This window comes from Cyprinodon variegatus, unplaced genomic scaffold (genome assembly GCF_000732505.1).
Source record: "Cyprinodon variegatus isolate N-32 unplaced genomic scaffold, C_variegatus-1.0 Scaffold211, whole genome shotgun sequence".
NCBI classification, from domain to species: Eukaryota; Metazoa; Chordata; class Actinopteri; order Cyprinodontiformes; family Cyprinodontidae; genus Cyprinodon; species Cyprinodon variegatus.
Genome location: NW_015150664.1, coordinates 283,447 through 303,267, shown reverse-complemented (window position 1 = coordinate 303,267; position 19,821 = coordinate 283,447). Strand labels below are relative to the sequence as shown.

The 19,821-nt window shown below is 37.1% G+C and overlaps 2 protein-coding genes across 2 annotated transcripts in view; one reads left to right on the top strand and one right to left on the bottom strand.

Annotated features, from left to right (window-relative positions):
• Positions 1–731: 731 nt before the first annotated feature.
• jund (jun D proto-oncogene) lies at positions 732–1,955 on the top strand. The gene has a single exon (XM_015380318.1). The coding sequence runs from the start codon at positions 982–984 to the stop codon at positions 1,801–1,803; it is 822 nt and encodes a 273-aa protein (XP_015235804.1). The 5' UTR covers positions 732–981; the 3' UTR covers positions 1,804–1,955.
• A 5,226-nt stretch (positions 1,956–7,181) lies between these two features.
• Positions 7,182–19,821, bottom strand: part of rab3a (RAB3A, member RAS oncogene family) — a 30,628-nt gene continuing 17,988 nt past the window's right edge. The window contains exons 2-5 of the mRNA XM_015380319.1: positions 17,823–18,047; positions 11,314–11,432; positions 10,709–10,833; positions 7,182–9,404 (exon numbers count right to left, since the gene is read on the bottom strand). Of these exons, the coding sequence (XP_015235805.1) occupies positions 9,214–9,404; positions 10,709–10,833; positions 11,314–11,432; positions 17,823–18,047 (660 nt within the window). The 3' untranslated portion in view covers positions 7,182–9,213. The remainder of the gene's footprint in view (positions 9,405–10,708; positions 10,834–11,313; positions 11,433–17,822; positions 18,048–19,821) is intronic.

Here is a 19,821-nt window from a genome sequence, read left to right as displayed (position 1 = left end):
GCCAAAATTTTCCTACAATTTGATACTAAATCCGACCAGATTTTTCCAGTTTACGCTCTCTTTTGGTCTTAAAAATAGAGATTTATGTAGGCCTTCAAATGGCTAAAATATTTATTGTAACCTTAAAGCTTTTAGGTTTTATTTTGGCCCATTCCTCTCGACAAAACCACTGAAACAAATCAGGTTTTAGGCTGCTGTGCTGACACTCATCCTTTTTGGCATTCAGCCCTAATGGACCTTTGACATGAAAAGCTTTGTTTGATTCAGTTTCCAGACAATAAGTAATAATATTTTAAACTATAGTAAAATTGTCCTCTAAAGAAAAGTAGAAACTGATTTATAGAAATAACTATTGGACCAGACAAAATGTTCAGTATGTGAAAATTTTTACTAAAACACTTGTGATTCTAATGTAAAGTTATTCTCCATGTCAAATGTCAATTTTTTTTATATAGCACTTTACAGGTATAGCACTGCACCAAAGCGCTTTACAGGAAAGACAACAACACCAGTTAACAAAACAAAATGTGGAACACTGCTTCAATTAAAAGCCAAAGAATAAAAATAAGTTTTAAGAAGCGATTTAAAACGATCCAGGCTGTCTGCAGATTTAATTTGAAGATTTAAATGGTTCCACAGAACAGAATATTTGGGGAGTATTCTGAAATTATTGTCAGAGTGAGACCTCCATTTTTTATGCTCAGGCTATGGTTGGCTCTAGACTAATAACGTTATGGGAAAACGTAATTTCTGTCCAATGCGCGTGCTGTGACGTGACATAATGGGACGTAAGCGTGTAAAAACGCTCGAGGCGGAGCGTGAAGCGAACATTCTGCTTCAGTTTATTGATCGGACGGCATCAGACAGATATTTGCCCGCAGATATCTAATACCACAGCTTATTTTTTGGGAGGTTATGGACAGGACGCTGCTCTGAAGAAGTGTGGAACAGACTAAGGTTACAGGCGAACACTCGGAAATAATGATGAAGAAGGATATCAGTCTGACCCTGGTGGACGACGCAGACCTCAAACCGCATCTCCGCGACGCCGAGAGCCTCCTCAACTCCCCGGATTTGGGTCTGCTCAAGCTGGCTTCCCCAGAGCTGGAGAGGCTCATCATCCAGTCCAACGGACTGGTCACCACCACACCAACCAGCTCCCAGTTCCTCTATCCAAAGACGGTGACGGACGAGCAGGAGTTCGCCGAGGGCTTCGTGAAAGCGCTGGAGGACCTGCACAAGCAGAACCAGCTGAACGGAACCGCTCAGACGAACAGCAGCCTGGAGCTCGGGGCTAACATCCCGGCGGTGACCGTTCAGCCGGACCTACCGGTCTACACTAACCTTAACAGCTACGGCAGTGGGCCCCTGGGAACCACTGTCAACTACGCCACGGACACTGTACCGTTCCCGCCCCCTCCCTCTCATCACCTGGGGACAGCCCCGCTACAGCCGGAGCTCTCCCGGGTTCAGCCGCCGAAGGAGGAGCCTCAAACGGTCCCAGACGTCCAGAGCTTCGGAGAGAGCCCACCGCTGTCTCCGGTCGACATGGACACGCAGGAGCGCATCAAAGCCGAGAGGAAGAGGCTGAGAAACAGGATTGCCGCCTCTAAGTGTAGGAGGCGCAAACTGGAGCGGATCTCCAGGTTGGAGGATAAAGTGAAGACGCTGAAGACCCAGAACACCGACTTGGCTTCGACCGCGAGCCTGCTGAGAGAGCAGGTGGCCCAGCTGAAGCAGAAGGTCCTCACCCACGTCAGCAGCGGCTGCCAGATGTTACCACACGAAGTCCAGGTTCACTGATGGGAGGGAGGGAGAAGCTCAGAGGACTTCATTCCTGTTGGTTCTTCTGTATGTAGCCCAGATGCGCCCCCCCACTCCCACTCTGCCAGGCGACATCAACCGGTCTGTACAGAGCCGGCCCAATGCATAAGCGAATCAAGCAGCTGTAAGGAACCAATCAGAGAGCTGCCATTCTTTTATATACAGGCAGTTTCAGCTCATTATAAAGGTTTCAACGTTAAAAATGTACACGTTGAACTTAAAGATATTGGTGAATGTACTACTTGTAAATATACAAAGAAATGTATGGTAACATATTCACTAATTCATGCTCCGGGTTCCGTTTTTCTGTCGTTTGTGTCTGAAGTTGGGTTCTCTTTTTAGCGAGGAACGCCAAACGAGGCTAAGAGATACTTGCGAATTGTCTGCAGCTGTTTTTCAGTATAATCACTTCAGTTTTAGCCCTTCTTCCTAATTGAACCAGATTTCCATAGGCTGTGTGCCGGGTGGTGGGTTTTTACAGGAAGTGGCCATCTGAACCAAATTCCAGTTAATGCCCTATACATTCGTGTGCTTACTCTGAGTGCTAATGTTGTTTAAGACTGATCAAATGTAAGCATATGTGGTAGAACACAACTTGATGAAAGCTTTCAGTGTTTTCAGCCATTGATGTAGAACTGGGATCATTTAATTTTAAAAGGATTTCTTTGTATCCCTATTGTCTACAGAATTTTTTGTTGGTTTGTTGTTTTAGCCAAAAAGAAGATAAATGAGCCTAATTTGTAATCCTGTTCTACCTCGTATGTGTTGGATAGTATGAGCGGGGCACCTTTATTTTTAAAAATCTTGATATTTAGTCCTTAAACGTGTTTATTGGCTGTATTTAGTCTTGACGCTGGACCAAATTGATATTTTTACATTAATATGCACAATTAACCCTCATAAGGGAGGTGTTTGTAAGTAAAAAAAAAAATGATACTTGCGGTTCGTATGAGATAATCTCACTATATAATCTATTTACTATATTGTATTTCTGTAAAGAAAGATTTGCATGTATTGGATAAACTGGAACATTGCCCTCAGCTGTGTCTTCTAGGCAACATGTTTCTATGTGTTTATCTTATAAACCTTTACACGTGTATGTTTTTGTTTTGATTTTTTTACTCTGTGTCCTTATTTCTCTGTGTACTGATAAAAAATAATGTGAAAAGCTGCAACTTTGCTGTTGCACAGACTGTTGCTATCACCTGTAGCCTACAGTTAGTTTGGGCTTAATGCTGTGTTTTGAAATAAATGCTGCTCAGCAATAAAGGTTTTGCTCTTCATTTGTTTTGTTACTCGTAAACCAGACGTTGGGGGAGAAATAGGCAGTCACTGCTGCTGATGTACTGATTAATTACCTTGGATGTGTTCAATATGCATAATACTTTTGATATCAGTACATCACAGCAGAGGGAGATATCACTTTGATAAATAGAAATTATCTTGTCAATTTTTCAGATTCTAGTTCATTAAAAACTAGAACTCCTATTAGAAAACCTAAAGTACTTTCTTTTTGTCTCCTTTGTTTTATGTACCTTGAAATTGCATGTTCTTTTTTTTTTTTTTTTTTTAAGCCAAAACTTTTTTTTTTTTTTTTTTTAAGCCAAAACAAGGCTTTGTTGGGCTACCCTACAAAGCATGGAACTCAACGCTAATTCTGACATTTTGAATTGAAAAAAAAAAAAATTCCTGAATGGGAAGAGAAATTTTTAAATTTGGAAAACCAACTCCAATGGTTTGTCTTTTAACTTTTTTGGTATTTACCTTGAAGAAAAAAAAAATCAACAGACCAGATCTCAAAGATAACTGGAAATCAATGTTGGCTGTTAAACAAACAAAAAAAACAACAACAGGACTTCTGTATCTTTATGTTACAGACTGTATAAAGTTATATTTTGAAATTAAACTTTTTTCTGAACCTCGGGTAAATATTTTATACAACTGATTCAGATAATCTTATAACACCTTAAATAGAAAAGCCAATATAATAAACTTTTGACCCCCATTATTTCCTCCTCTGGTCTACTGTCCTTATATTCAGATAGGAGTATTACTCCCCCTGGTGGCTGAATGCAGAAATAACACCAGTACAGCAGGGCCCTGGTTGAGTTTAACATTAAGTTGTCAAACACCCCTGCTGGAACAATTTGATTAAACGAGGGTTAGGAAACATTATTTAACTTACAAACATTTTTGATGAAGTAGCATTTGGCTGCATATTGCCATTTTACGTACAATAATTTTTAGTAATCTGTTAAATTGGTGTTTCATTACTTGCAGTGAGTCATGATCAAAAGATAAGTTCTTTTCTTTATTTTGAGCTAATTTTGAGTTTAAGATGAAGTGATACTGAAAGCGCATCCTCGAAAAAATAGATTTTGAAATGTAACAACTTTTGGAAAGAATTGAAATGAATCCATCTATATTGGATTTTTCCCAAACTTTTTAGCTTCTGACCTACAAAATGGTACCAGACTAGACCCATGACTCCAAACTATTGGTGCAATACACAGACATTTTTACAAAATCAATTAACCATGGGTTTCATAATATTACAAACAGCCAAAGTTTTTTTGTCTATTTTTGAGTGATGCTTTTTCATCTTTATGAACATAAACATTGATAATTTAGTTTAATTTCTATAGTAGATCTGAAGACACTATGCTGGTTGATCAAGGTTCACCCTAACTTTTGGAGTCAATGCTCTATATGACTGGATGTGATAAGATAAACATTTTCCTGTCTTCCGAATTTTCAGATTTCTTTTGCGAGATAATATTTGCTGTATAGATTACATAATAAAAAAAAGAATTGTAGACTTTAATATACAAAACATATTTTAATGTACTAAACAGACTTTAATATACAAAAGGCTTTAGAGGTTGTTTGGTTTCTTCTAAAGCCGAACATAAAACTTATTAAGATAACTGTCATGTCAGGTTACTCATAATTGTCATCTACTGGATGACTTTAAGCTAAAAACTGCACATCGAGGCAAAGCATAATTGATTAGTTAATAGGTTTTCTTTATAAACACGACAATTTCTGCTTTAAATCTTTGATATTCTCAAAACATTCTTAGTCCAGCAACATGGAAACTTTAGAACACTTATGATGAACAAGCCAGGTAATTGGACATTTAATATGTTTAATATTTTCCAGGATATCAATCTTATTAATGTTCAGAACAGAATAAGCAGATTTCTTTGTGACTTATAATAATGCTATTGGTGTTTTATTGTGTTTTTAGTTGTATTTATGAAGTTATTGAATTAATGCCTGCTGCACTGTCCTCTCTAATTAGAAATGAGGACAGGGTTAAAAAAAACAAAACCAAAAAAAACTGTTAGCACTTTTTTCTCTCTCACTGTGAGGTTTTATGTGCCTTTTAAATGCAGTGTTCAGATTTTTTTCCATAACTGTTTTGTGTTTTAGGCGTAAACGTGTTTCGTAATGATCTCCTCTGACCATAGCAACTTCTTCCATGTTAGTTGAGCCAGCTGCATGAATTGAGGAAGGTTTCAAACTGGATTTTCCCTGAGCAAGCTTTTCGAGAAGCAGCGATGAAAACATAAAAGCAGGTTTTTATGTAAAATCAACAAGTAAATGCTTTTATTTCAGTTATTTTTATTGTTTTACCACAAAGTACAGATAAAAACATCCACAGCATGTTCTCTCATTTTAGTGGCCCAAACTGAAGGGATCTGAAGAGGCAGTGATTACAAGACCAAAAAGAAATAAACATACACGTTCCTGCGTGCTAGTAGAAGATCTATAGTCAGCAACCTCTACCAAGCTTGAAGGGTTTTATTTTCTTGTATTTTATGCTGCAGAGTGTGTATTGCTTCATAACTGAGAGACACATTCATTCACAAGTAGGCCAAGAAATGATTGCAGATACAGTACAACATGGCTCTTTTTAGGTTTGTTTTTTTTTTTGGATGCAAGCCTGTCGGCACAACACAATTTACGTGTATGACTGGGAGGTACAGTATTTACAGGTAATGGTTTATATGGAGAGGAAGACGTATTAGAAAGGAGAGCATTTTTATCAGTTTGGGTTTTATTTAGAACAGTCACAACCAATAAGAAGTAAAATATTCACAGGGAGAAAAATCACTAAACGCTGGCTGGGGATTCATTTTCTGTTACTTCAGCTGTCATTTCAGAGGCTCTTAAAATAAAACGGAAATATTGACTTCATCAAGTCTTTTTTAATGATTTTTTCCCCCCGATTTTTGTAATTTACTTCTATAAATTCCTAAGAGAACCCCATCTTTGTTTTGTTTTTTTCTTCCAAAACCTGTTTCATTGCAACTTGGAGCTAATGAAATGCCCCTATCAGCCAGTTCTACAGTAATCCAGCATCAGATGAATTAAAATCCTAGAAAACCATTTTTGGCTTTGAAAAGTGAAGCAAAACAAATGAGTAAATACTTTGAGGATTTGTTTGCCCATTAAAGCATTGACTCCAGCAGTTTCAACCTTCTCCAAAACAGACAAACACCAACATTTAAACATTAGCCTCCAACAGTCCAGTAGAGCTGCTCTGCATTACAGGATGCATTTTGTTAATAAGCACAGGAAAAACAAGCGCTTAAAGTGCTTTTAGCCACTTGAGTCACTGCAGCTGATGAAGCCTCGCTGCAGATGTGAGTACAAGCAAAAATCAGTCAATAAATGCTGAACTGACTTTAGTTCAGGCTGAAGGATTCAAATGTAAGACAGAAAGCCGATGGAGGTTTTAACTGAACCCTCATCCCAAGTGTTTGATACCTGTCCAGACTGCTTCACCATTTTTGGTACCCCTGGTGCAGACTTGTAAGAAGCAGCATAATCCCACATTACAAACTTTAAAGAAAGAACAACCTTTAACTTCACTCCATATTCCAGGAAAATAATGAATTCTGAAATAGCTGATTTTTACCAGTTAATAACTCTACTACCAGTTACTTTAAAAAAAACAATGAACTGAAGATTTTTTACAAAAGTAAACCAGGTGAAACTAAAACTTTTCCACTTGAGGAGTTCTGGATAGAGGATATTGACAGATGAAAACTTTTTTTTAAACTTAAATGCTGCTCTAAGTGGGTGCTCTAAGTCAGGTAAAGGATTATTTTAAAGTCTCTATTCTCACAGATAACGATTAATTGATTAATGAATTAGATGATGATTATTTCAATAATCGATTAATCACGAATAATTCGACTAACTGTTTCAGCCCTTTTCTAAATGTGCACTAATAACTCTTTAAATATGACTGACTGACTCATAAAATGATTTGTTTTTCCATTCGCTAGTACTAAGTTGGGCACTATTTGAATTGTTAGAAATTATAATAGAAATTATGTACTATTTAAATTGTGCAATTTGTATTTTTAATTTGAGTATTTAGAGAATCACCTTAATTGACAAAATCAATAGCTGCAGGTCTGAGATTTACAAGAGCCATAATTAAAATCTCAAGAGTGTTTTTTACTCAACCAACATTCAATATGATAAAGACAAGAAAAAAAAAGAAAATTTAGATGTATTCATCTTCATATTCTGTCTTAAACGATAATAATTAGCTCCTCTAAAACAATCTCAAACGTATTTTATAGTAATCCCTTCCGATCAGTCTTTACCAGGGGTGCCAATAAATGTGAAGGGCATCGCATAATTTATTCCTAAACTCTTCTGCTTGTTGGTGTGGAATACAAAATACATTTCTGATTAAACTTATCAGGGTTCAATCTTTTTGAAGCGAAAATGCAAAGCTGGTAAGTTCAGCATTGCCAGAGCAGAAGTAGCGGGCTGCAGTGTCCAACCTGTGTGGGACTTAAACCAAAAAAATTACCTAAAACCTCACATATAAATACAGTGAAACCACAACAAACTCAGACGGCACTATTCTCCTTCTATTTTGTCACAACAGAGATGATCAAGATAAAGTCAGAATGAGATAAAACTGAGTAAACCTAACATTTTTTTCATTATTAAAATCCATCTCTAAATGTTTTAGAAATTTTTTTTATATATACTTTGTTGAACAAAGTAAATCTTTCATTGATCTTACAATCTTACTGAAAATTTGGATGAGTTTGTGCCTTGGAAATAACTTTTCTATTTACTAGCTGTATAGAGTTTATTTCCAACTGATTAACAGCACAAATGTCTTCCTCTAGGATCAGATCTACATGATATTTCACATCAATTATCCTAAAAATCCACCATTAAACTCAAGTTATATGCAGCCCATACAGAGCTTGTAGTGTTACCTTTAATTTTAATCAGTAAAATAAAAAAGTGAGAAATGAAACTACATACAGTTCTTCAGCCTACCTCTCTGATCTGATCTTTTTCAGTCTGAAGTGAAAACTTAGAAATTTGCATAATTCCTGAAAGATGCCACAAGCGGGGGGAAAGTAGCTCCCTGAGGAGCAAAGAAACCGATCCTACAACAAAACACCTTTTTTTTTTAAATCTAACACTAACCTCGCAGTACATCATACTTTTTAGAATTTTTCCTCAGAAGTGCATACCTGTAGATATTATATGTCTATATTGCACAACATTTATATGTACATCTAAAATAAATATACTGAAATAAAAAATTATCTTCTTTAATATACGGTTCTTCTCTCTTTATCTGCTCACCAAAGCTTCTTCATTTTTTACCCTTTCTGTGGTTTAGGTTATGAAAACAAGGCCAAAAGAATACAAAATAAAAAATGTCTAAAGGAATAAAAGATATAGAATAAAAGGATAAAGGATTAAAGATGCTTGGAGGAGCTTTGGAAAAGGTCGTGTTTTCAAGTGTAAATAGATGGGAATACAAAACAAAACTGATATGGATCTCAAAATGTAATATACCGGTTTTGAATATTTCTCTGATGGATCATAGCATCTGTGTTAATCCACCGTCGACCTCTTGCTCACCAAATCCAAGGCTTTCAACTCTTCATAACAAACGACTGTAAACTTTAGAAGGATTTAAATGGCACTCTGAGGATGCTCGCCGTCAAATCCTTCTGGTGAAACCATACTGAGGATCAAGAGAACCAACAAGAGCCTGGGCTGCAAAAAGTCATAAATGCACTGGTTATAACGGGCTTGCTTTGGCATCAAATTAACACCTGGACTGATAAAAACACCTATAAATCTCCTGTTTCTGGAGACACTTTACAGAAACACATTCAAAATGTGGGAACACCACCTGCTTGCAGCATTTCAGACTCTTCCCAGCCCTTGTCTTGTGGTCATCAGCCCCCCAAAAAAGAAAAAGAAGCAGGAAGAGGGGTGAACAGGATGCTGGAGGAAGGATCCAAGGACCTGGGGTCCAACTAAAGAAGTACTGGGAAAAAAAAGAAACAGCAGGAAAAAAAGGGTTTAGGGAATGAGTCAGCTTTAACATGCACAGTCCTGATGGGGAGGGGCAGGCTGCTCTGCCAGCTGGGGCCCCTGTTTGGCCCCTGTAACAGCAGGATCTCCAGCATCCAGACTCTCTGACATCTTTTCACAGATGATATCGACAAGGCGCTCAAAGGTCTGCTTCACATTGATGTTGTCCTTAGCACTGGCCTCAAAGAACTCAAAACCTGGAGGAGAAACAAGGGCAGAGAGATTGTTTTAGTAAAACAAAATGTTTGCCTTCAAGATGCTGCAAAATAATGATTTTTTTTTTTCCAGAAACAGTAGAGCTGTTTTAAACAGGTTGATAACCTGCTACAGGCGAAAGGTTGAGGTCAGGACCCCCTCCAGGAGGTTAACAGCTGTAAAAGTCACTATAGGTTAATTTACACATCATTTTTGTGTTTAATATTGTCATTTTGCTGATTGTTGAATGTATCATCCTCTTTATGGAACGTCAATATCACAGTTAGCATAGCAGAGCCTTAGAATGATGCTACCACCACCATGTTTTGCACTTGGTACCGTACTCTTCACCTTGCCCTATTCCCTTTTTTTTGTTTTTTGTTTTTGCAAGTCGTTCCAAAACAGATAAACCATTTTCCCATCTTAACCATCAAACTTCTCCCCTAAGAAAAAATAGTTTTTTCTTTTGTTCAGATAAACATGTGAGCAGAGGCTTCTTTGTTCTCAATCTATTTGGAGGTGAAATCCCATCACAGTGGGATTGGTTTCAGTATGTTCACATTTTTATAAGTTTTAGTCTTAGGTTTGTTCTTGATTGTCCTGATCTTATCTTTTATAATAATCACATTTATTTGTTACATCATTTATCCAGTATACAATATACAAATGTGGCCGCTGCATCTAAACCAACTCTTAGAGAGGTTTGGACTGGCGATTTTGCACCTCTTCTGTTCTTTAAGGGCAAGTCTGGGTCATATGTGTAAAACTTTCAAACTGATGTTCTATCAGGTCTTTGATGTTAACAACAGGCTTTGAAATTAAATAAGTTGGCAAACTTTTAGCTTTTAAAATAGGGTCAAGATTGTACTCCTGTTAAATTTGATCTATTAAAAGTTGGGTCTGTGCCAAAATAAGAACTATAAAACTAAATTAACTCTTACATTTCAGAATAGCCTCATGGTCAACTTATTTAACCAGTTAGTCCAGAAGCTTAATGAAAGCTCAGGAAAATGTGGAATTTCTTCAGCTTGTTTAGATAGATTTAGACAAAATTATTGGGGGTGTTTATATCAGAAGCTTTATGTATGAATTTTGTCTAGGGGCGGATTTAAGAAAATCTTAACACATTTTAAGAGCTTGGAACCAACTCTTGTTTTTAAAAATTCACGGACACTGTTTATTTCATCTTTATTAAGCCCTCAGTGAATTATAGCTTTGATGCATCTTTAACACATTCGATTTATTCATGCTAATATTTAAAATTAAAACTGGAAGAGCACAAACGGTGCAAGGAGTTTAAACTTACCGAGATGTTCTGAAAGCTGCCGGCCTCTATCGGCACTCACCACCCTCTCGTCCTCCATGTCACATTTGTTTCCTACCAGCAGCACCTGGGCGTTATCCCACGAATATGTCTTAATCTGAGTCGACCTGGGAGCAAACACAACCAGCTTACTGTTCAAATTCAAAGGTTCAAATTCTTCCTCTCAGTCTAAGCAAGGGGGCAAAAACAAAAGTAAAAAAACTGCCATCACAGAGGCACAATTTATTCAATGAGATTAAATTTGTTGCAACAGTAACAAATTTCTTTTCCAGAATTTTTCTTTCTTTCTAAATTATGTTTTTTTTTCCTAAGTCAATCATCAGACCTGATTTAAAATCAAATGCAGACATTGGGAATAAATGATCGTCTCTGTTTAACTGACATGAAACAAATGTTGCTTTATACTAAATGGACCTTTATGGTTTTATTGGCATCATCTGCCCTTGTTCTGTTTACAGCCAAATCTCCAGACTATCCTGACAACATTTCACTGGTCCACACAAATCCCTTTAACAAGTAGTGGTTACCATACACTTTTATCATGCAAAAAAAAGAAGAAACATTTAGTCCTTCATCTGGAAACGTACCAGTCCTGGACAGCGTTGAAGGAGTCCTCGTTTGTGATGTCATACATGAGGATGAAGCCCATGGCTCCTCGGTAGTAAGCTGTGGTGATGGTGCGGTAACGCTCCTGACCTGCTGTGTCCTGGAAACAACAATTACAAAGTACAATTCTTCTGTTAGGTCACAGAGAATATTTATTAAATGTTAAATTAACATATTGTTAGATAAGATGATAAGCAAGTGAAGCTGTGAAAAGATGAAGCTGAAATTGTTAAAAAAAAAACTCTACCAGTTTATAAAAGGAGTTGCATAAATTTCTTCTTCCTGTGGTGGAAAACATTATATCTAAAAGAACTAATTAAAGATGTAAACGCTTCATATTGAAATGTTTAATTGTATTGATTGAGGCTTTACTCCAAAAACATTTCAGCAAAGATCAAGATAGTCTCTTCTGAGGTGCAGAGTGTGTCTAGGTGTGCATCCACAATGGCAGTGAAGAAAAAAAAACGTAGTATTTCTCTTATGTCCCAATGTGCGACAAACGGGTCAATGCTGCAGTGATTGTATTTTTCTGTAGGGAATCCTACTTCTGACAGTTTAAGGTGGTTAACAGCTTTAGAATATTATTGCCATAAATCCTGTGGCGCTAAATGCTTTTGATTCATAGGAGTAAGTTAACTTACAATTTAGGAACACCGCCATAAATATTGGAAGTTAAATTGTGCCTGAAGAGAAGCACCTTTTATAACAAGCTGTCACAAATTTGTCAAGGATTGGGTTTATCACTAAGAAGTGCAAAGATAGAAAAAATACATTTTAAACTTGTAACCCTTTCTCTTACTTTCCTTTAAAAAAATAATACAAAAACTTTAGGAAAGGCAAGGCAATATTATTTATGAGGCACATTTTAGTAGCAAGACAATTTAAAATGCTGTAATAGGAAAACACAAAGAGAAAAACACATTGCAATATAATAAAATGATTGATAATCAGTTATTTGTATATGGATCCTCTTTTTGGTATCCATCGTCGCTAACACATTGCACATAATGTTTATGGTTTTAATCTACGCTCTGGATTACCCATAATTCCAAGTCGTACTGTAAAAATAAAATAATCAAATACCTCGTTCTTTATTGTGGTTTGAAACATATTATATGAGTTTATTTTTTACCAACCGTCTAATGAATTCTACACAGTTATTAACATATTAATTAAAAGTACCACTGTCTGCTTTGCTGTTGATGGTGTTTAAACGGCTCACCATCATGTTGAAATCTGCCATCTGTTGGGGTATAAATATAGCCTGGGTGCCATTCTAAACTTAGTCCCGCCCACAACGTTTGAGGTCGGGAAGTTCGGTCTGGTATTGCACAATAGTAGCGCGAGTATGCTCGCACAATATCTGGCGGGCCAATCAAATTGTCAGGGCGGGCTTTATACGATGATGGACAGATGATCAACAGTAACGTAATCAACCACGTCACCAAAGCGCGCTTGGGTGACAACAACAATGGCTGCCGCTGGAGAGTTGAGGTGTGTAGATTCTGCTATTAGGTCTGTTCTAGAAGATATCGACAGCAAATTAATTTTAAAAGAGGAACAGAGAAATGTGATCAAGGCTCATCTTCTTATTCTAGGCGTGCAACTGCACGCTTTGATTTTTGTTGACAACAACTATGCGTCGCTTAACATACGTCACGCACTCCGTTGCTCTTATTGGTTGTAGGTCTATCCAATTTAGTGCAGAGGCATTTTTTTTTCCTGGTTCGTTCGAAACACGCCCCATAATCACATCTCTATGGAGCAGTATCAGACTCATATTCTGACTAGAATTGAGTAGGACTACGTCAGGCTAGTATAAATAAGGTCTGGTCGGTTAATGTAGTATCAGGTGGGTTTAGGAGGAATTTTTTGCACCATTACATCTGCAAAGAGACGTCCTAGTCCACAATTGCGTAGGGGGCCAACAAGGTGTCAGTGACAGGGCCCTAAGAGGTTCAGGGGCCCCTAAGCAACTGCAGTCTCTGCTTACCGATAGTTACGCCATTGATATGGATTTCACTATAGGAAATACTTAGTATAACTTCCCTATTTTTTATATATTTGCTAATAATTTGCTTTTAAAAGTTGCAATACTAAAGTGATATTTGTCAACAACCAAACTAAGATGTGTTTTAAAGAAAGCCCCTGACCTTTATGGTGTGAATAAACAGCTGGGCTTTTGTCCCGTATTTGCAATTTAGATCCACTCTCAGTGTTGTAGGCTACCAGGGATAAGAGCATTAGTACTATATCTAAATAGTAAGTGTAGGTAGCACAGAGTGGTGTTATATAAACTCCTCTTATAAGCAGAACATTTCATGAGTGCAGAATGCAAGCTGAGAGGTGAAAATACTGCATCAATATCAATACAGTATTTAGTCTTTGAAAATAGATCAAATAAAGCAGTTTTTCAAAAGGATGGTGATTTAATCCTGGCGACAACTTTCTCCTGCCTCAACAGGCCCTATTAAATGAGTTTATTTCAATGAAATGAAAAAAAGCAATACTGTAGACCATTTATCGCTAAATGGGATAAAAAAGACCAAAAAGTGCATGAAAGATAAATAAAATAAGACTAAATGAAAAGATTTCAGAACAATACAGGCAGCAAACTAAACCATCTGTCACTGAGGGAGGTTTAAAAAGGACCTTAGTTAGATGTGTTAGGTTTTAATAAAGTCGACAGTCCTTGAGATTTTATTCTTGAAATACTGAAGCCTGTTATTATCCGATATGAGTCACACTTATGTAAGCAGATAGAAGGAAGGCCACAGTAGGACATAGAAAAACTTTTAGACAATAGATGTTGTAATTTGCCCTAGTTAAAGGCAGCTTCCTGCTCAGTGGAGCAATAGGTAGCACTAGCACCTTGCAGCAAGAAGATCCGCGTTCGATTACGGCATGGAGTTTGCATGTTCTCCCTGAGGATGCATGGGTTCTCTCTGGGTACTCTGGTTTCTCTAAAATGTCCTTAGGTGTGAGTGTGTGTGAATGTTTGTTTGGTGACCTGTCCAGGGTGTACCCCGCCTGTCGCCTGTAGGGGCACCAGCACCCCTCGCGACCCTGCTTGATATAAGTGTGACAGAAAATGGATGGATAAAGGCAGCCTGATGATAAGCACCATTTTATCATTTCCTTTTTTCAAACATCAGCTTCTTTTATTTGGATTTTGTTTGACAAATGAACACACATTTACAACCATCACTGTTAAAAGAGAAAGACAGTTGTTTGCATGTTTAACCTTTTTTTTTAAAGCGAAAACTGAATCATATATTCTGAACATTTCTGTTTCACATTAAAACTGACTTTACCTGAGTTTACTAGGCTATTATAACACAAGAATATGGCTTTATTAAACAATTTTGATGTTACACTGGTAGAAATCTATGTCACCCTGCTAGAAGGTGAACAGGTTATAATTTTTTTCTTTTCAGAATGGGCGGGTATTTATATATTCAAGAATTACACTGCTCGAGGTGGCTGGACCTTGCAGTAGCTCTGCTAACCCTTTTTTGTTTTACTTTTGTAGTTGGACGATGTGCAGCTAGATGGACTTTTTTTTTTTTTAAATTACTTTAGACCTTTGCACATTATGATGCATACCTTTGGCAACCAAGTTGCTTGTTTAAACCCAGAAGCAGCTCATCTTTAAAGCTTAAATACTTTTGCTACTTTCTCAGTTCCCAACTGAGTAGAAAATCAGGCACCAAGGATTTAGAGCCGGAAATAGAAATAGAAGAGAGAGGAACAGCAAATTCAAGCCATCTTTTCCATCAGTCATTATGAGTTGTTTAGGAAACAAGTCATACAAATTCCCCCCTAGCAAGGGCCTAGAAAGAATCAGGAATACAGTATTATGTTTTACTGAGACATAGCTGCAGGATCACATCCATGGCTCCAGTGTTTCTTTGTCAGAGTTTCTAATCATACAAGCAGACAGAGATTTTAAAAAGGCTGGAAAACTAAAGTTAGGTGGGTTGGCATTATTGCTGATATTTCTGCTGAGTTCCTTTGTCTTTGTGATGCTGTTTATTCATTAATGATCTTTAACATACCTCTTAACAGAAGAGCTGCAGTCATATAAAGTTTAAATTATATACAGACTTGTTTTATCTGCTAATGAGGAGAGTATTGAAGAAATTTAGTTTCAGTGGATTTTATTTAGAGGTATCACAGTAAAGGGGTCAGAGGATAAGAAAGGAGCTGGCCCTAAACAGGACCCAAAGGGATCTTACTGAACTAAAACATAAGAAAATAACATTAAAAGAAAAATCTTAACCAACACATGGAGAGGAGAACACCTTAAGATATTAAGGTATTAAAAAAATAAAGAACTGAATATAAAAAACACCCTCTGTAACCATAATATACATGAAGTATAATAATAATTTAGCATTTCATTAAACACAATAAAAAAATTACACATGCTAAACAAACACAGAGTGCTGTTTCCAGTGAGATACCATGCAACTGAAGGTACAGCAACAAGAAAATATGATCTAATTAAAAGACTATATAATATTTGCATCTAACTAAGCTTAGTGGAACTCAGGGTAAAATGGATCTTTGAATTTGAAAAGCTGCAGACCCACGAGGGATGATAGTGTAAGGCAGGCATCCCCAAACTCGGTCCTCGAGGGCCGCTGTCCTGCAGGTTTTAGAGGTTTCCCTGCTTTAGCACAGCTGATTACAATGATTGCAGAGCAAAAGTCTGTTGATCAGCTTTCAATTAAAAGCAGCTGTGCTGGAGCAAGGAAACCTCTAAAACCTGCAGGACAGCGTCCCCTCGAGGACCAAGTTAGGGGAAGCCTGGTGTAAGGGATTATTAGGCTGGAGAGAAGTATGGTTAAAAAAAGTCAGCCTGAGAAATGCAGAAACACACCTTTATGATCCTCTGTTCACCATCACAGCATATTGTTAATCTTAAAAAACAATAGCTTAATGCATTTAAGCTCACCTCAGTTTTCTCTGCAAGATGCTCCTAAATGCTTCTAATCTATTTGCACAAGAACCTTTATAACAAACACATATATAATGCAACCAAACACCAGAGAAAACATTCTATTTTCTCCCGAAGGCAGGTCAGCTCAATTTGCTGTGTCATTATATTTGGACTAATTTGTTCTTCTCTACACATTTTACCTGAGTGAAAAATCTGTGTGTATTCAGAGGACAGTTTGCACAGCTGAACCGCAACATAGGGCCATACCTCACAGCAGGCTACTCAGACATGGTGAAATTTAACATGAGATCTTAGTTTCTAAATCACCAGAAACCTGTTGAAATATGATTAAAAGAGGCAGTCATCATAAGTCGTCTATTTGGCTGGGATTATATTCCAGGGATAAAATAATTAACTTCCTTTTATGTGTGCATCAAACTTTTTATTTTTCCTTTCTGAGCAGATCACTAGCAAACACAGATGCATTCATAAAATAGCCTTTGTTGATAGAAGAGAGGATAATAGAAATTCAGACAGAATGCATATTTAGGGAATATTGTTTAACAGGTTTTGCAGGATCTTCCTAATATGTAAGGGGGGAAAATAACTGGGAAATTAAAAAAAGAAATATCCACCCATCCATTTTTTATACCTGCTTCACTTGACAGGAGGGTTGGTATCTTTCTGCAGGTGCCATTTGGTGAGAGGTACGATGTTAAAAGGTCACAAGCTCATCAAAGGACAACACAGAGATGCACACACAGGACAAACAACCATGCACAAACACACTCAACCCTAGGTCAATTTAGCCAGACCATTAACCTGACAGTCATGATTTTGCAATGTAGGAGGAAGACGGAGCGCCAAGTGAGCACACATGCATGCACAGGAAGAAAATATAAATTTGATTTAGAAAGACCCCAGGCCGCCATTCAAACCCAGGACCTTCCTGCAAGACAAGAGTACCCTCTACAGAGCTATAAATAGAAAAATATCACCTGATCAAATTAAATTATCTCAGACCAACCAACCAACAGGGAGGAATTAGCCATGATGCTAACAAACAGAAGGACAAATCTTTGTCCTTATTCTGAAAAATCGAAAACTAACCATTTAGTGATAAGAATTTGGAGGAAAAAGACAGAATCTTGCAACCCCAAGAACACTTTAGAGAACTGCGGAGGTGGCAGCATCAAGCTGGGTGGCTTTCTTTGTGCAACTCTTATCTGGTGTAATGAGAAATACTGAAACAATATTTAAAGATATCATGCATAGAGTTAAGTCCTCCACATAAATAGGTTTACCAAATGATCAGTGGGTCTAAACACACCACTGAGTGGAGCTCTGATTTCCGTCTTACTGTATTTATTGCTTTCAGGTAGAGATGAAAAGGTGAGACGGTACACATGTGACTTAGTTACATTTCTGTACAACCTGTGGGAGCCTATTCACTGCTCTAATCAAATATTACATATTCTAAAACAAATAATTTGTAGCAGAATTTTTTTTGTGATTAAATTGCACATATTTTTTTCTTGGGCTTACCCAGATCTGTAGTTTGATCCTCTTATCGTTCCTGTAGATGGTCTTCACCTTGAAGTCAATCCCCACTGTGCTCACGAAGGCCGGTGTAAATGAGTCGTCGGCGTAGCGGAACAAGAAGGAGGTTTTTCCTACACTGCTGTTTCCAATAATGAGGATCTTGAACATGTAATCAAAGTTCTGGTCTGAAGACTCTTTCTGTCCATAGGTCGCTGTTGCTGAGGCCATCTGGGGGAAATAAAAACAGAGAAAAGCTTTGATGAAGTGAGGCTGATGGATGTTACAATAATCTAAGACAGGATCGACTGGCATCAATGGGCTAATAACCCTAAATGGACTGTAACAGTTTAGTTTTACAGAAAAAAACAGGTAGAGCCTCAAATAAAACAATTTTTTATCTTTATTAAGAAAAAATAACCCATATAAACTTTATTTGTTAGATGTATCAAGCTTTTATTAAAAATACAGAAAAGAGCTCGCTTCAACATGAAGTTAGAAAAGCAACACTTTGAAACTCCCATTAGTCATTTAGCTCAAAGATAGCTGAGAGTTTATTCATCATGTTATTCACAAAGCAGGATAGGATGTCATTTTAAAACACTCTCTAATCATCTAAGAAGTAATAGAACACAAGCCTGATCAAATACTTAGGACCTGGGAAAGGGTTTATTCATTTTACTGTGTTTGAGTTTTTCTTTCATTTTGATTCCAAAAATGTGTCAAAAATGTAATGTTTTCTTATCACAGAATAGAACTTTCTTCATCATTCAATGATGCCATGGTCAAAAAGAAAATCTTTTTACCTTTTTATTTCATGGTAAATGAAATAAAATCCACATTTATACTCATCTTTGGACATTTTAAGCAGCATATTTTAAATAATCTAAGTTTTTGAGTCTAAAGTAACCTTACAGTAATCTTCCTTCCACTTTTTTCTTGTTATTTCTTGTGCTTGATTCTACTGTTTACATTTTGAACCTATATTTTGAACCTGGTTACAGCCATAGCAAAATGTGTATGTCCCTGGTTCCCATGATTCTCATCTGGCGTTCACAATAAAGTCCTAATAAGAGAAAACCTCTGGAGTTGATCTTTTCTGATAGCAGGGAAGCAGGGTAGATAGCGGTTTTATGTTGTTACACAATTTCTATAGATATTTTCCCACCATTTGGGTTTGGCTAAGGTTGGAGATTCCTGCAGCACCTGTCCGACTCAGCAGAAGAAGTGGCATTGATTAACTAGTTGGGTTTAAAGGTTGCTCATATGCTACTCGGATATTAATCAAAGCAACACATTGCAGAGTCAGGGAAAAACAGCTTTTGCATTTTATTGGAAAAAGTTTTGAGACAATCAGTCAAAATGTCTGGGAGAAAAAGGAACACAATTTACTGTTCAGAGAGCATGTTAGGAGATTTACACACAAAAGTTGAAATGTATATTTTTGTAAACTTCAGAAGATTATGGCCAACTGTTCATACGCACATGGAAACGTGGTTTTTCAAATGTTTGCATTCAGCTCTTCCACAAACTATTAGGAAGAAGTTCCGTGCATGCATCTTAAGTTACAGTTGATTAAAGCTGCAGCCTGATGACTGCACCAACAAAGACACCCCTGACAACTACCTATGTGATGGTTGTAACTTAAGAGTTATTGGTCAAACAGCAAGTATACGTCCCTCATACTGTAACACAATCCAGCGTGTCTGATTCAAATACCGTCTCAAGTTCCCTTGGTTTTTGTTTTTCCAACCATTACTTAACTGTATCTTTTTTTTTTTTTTAGGGTTTTTGGGGTTTTAATATTGTTTTTTCTTTTATTTCTGGTTCTATGTTCTTCTAAGTTGGTTTACCTTCCAGCTCTCTAAACACCAGAATTCAGTTTAGTAATTTACCATTAATAATCAGACATCAGTTCTCGCAGTGTCTAGAACTTTAATTGCAATGTATGCTTTTCTAAATGTATTATAGGCCGGATCTATCAAAGGTTTGCGTGTATAAAAAC

Excerpts from the sequence above, each read along its gene's own strand:
- jund (XM_015380318.1), top strand. The coding sequence starts at position 982 with ATGATGAAGAAGGATATCAGTCTGACCCTGGTGGACGACGCAGACCTC.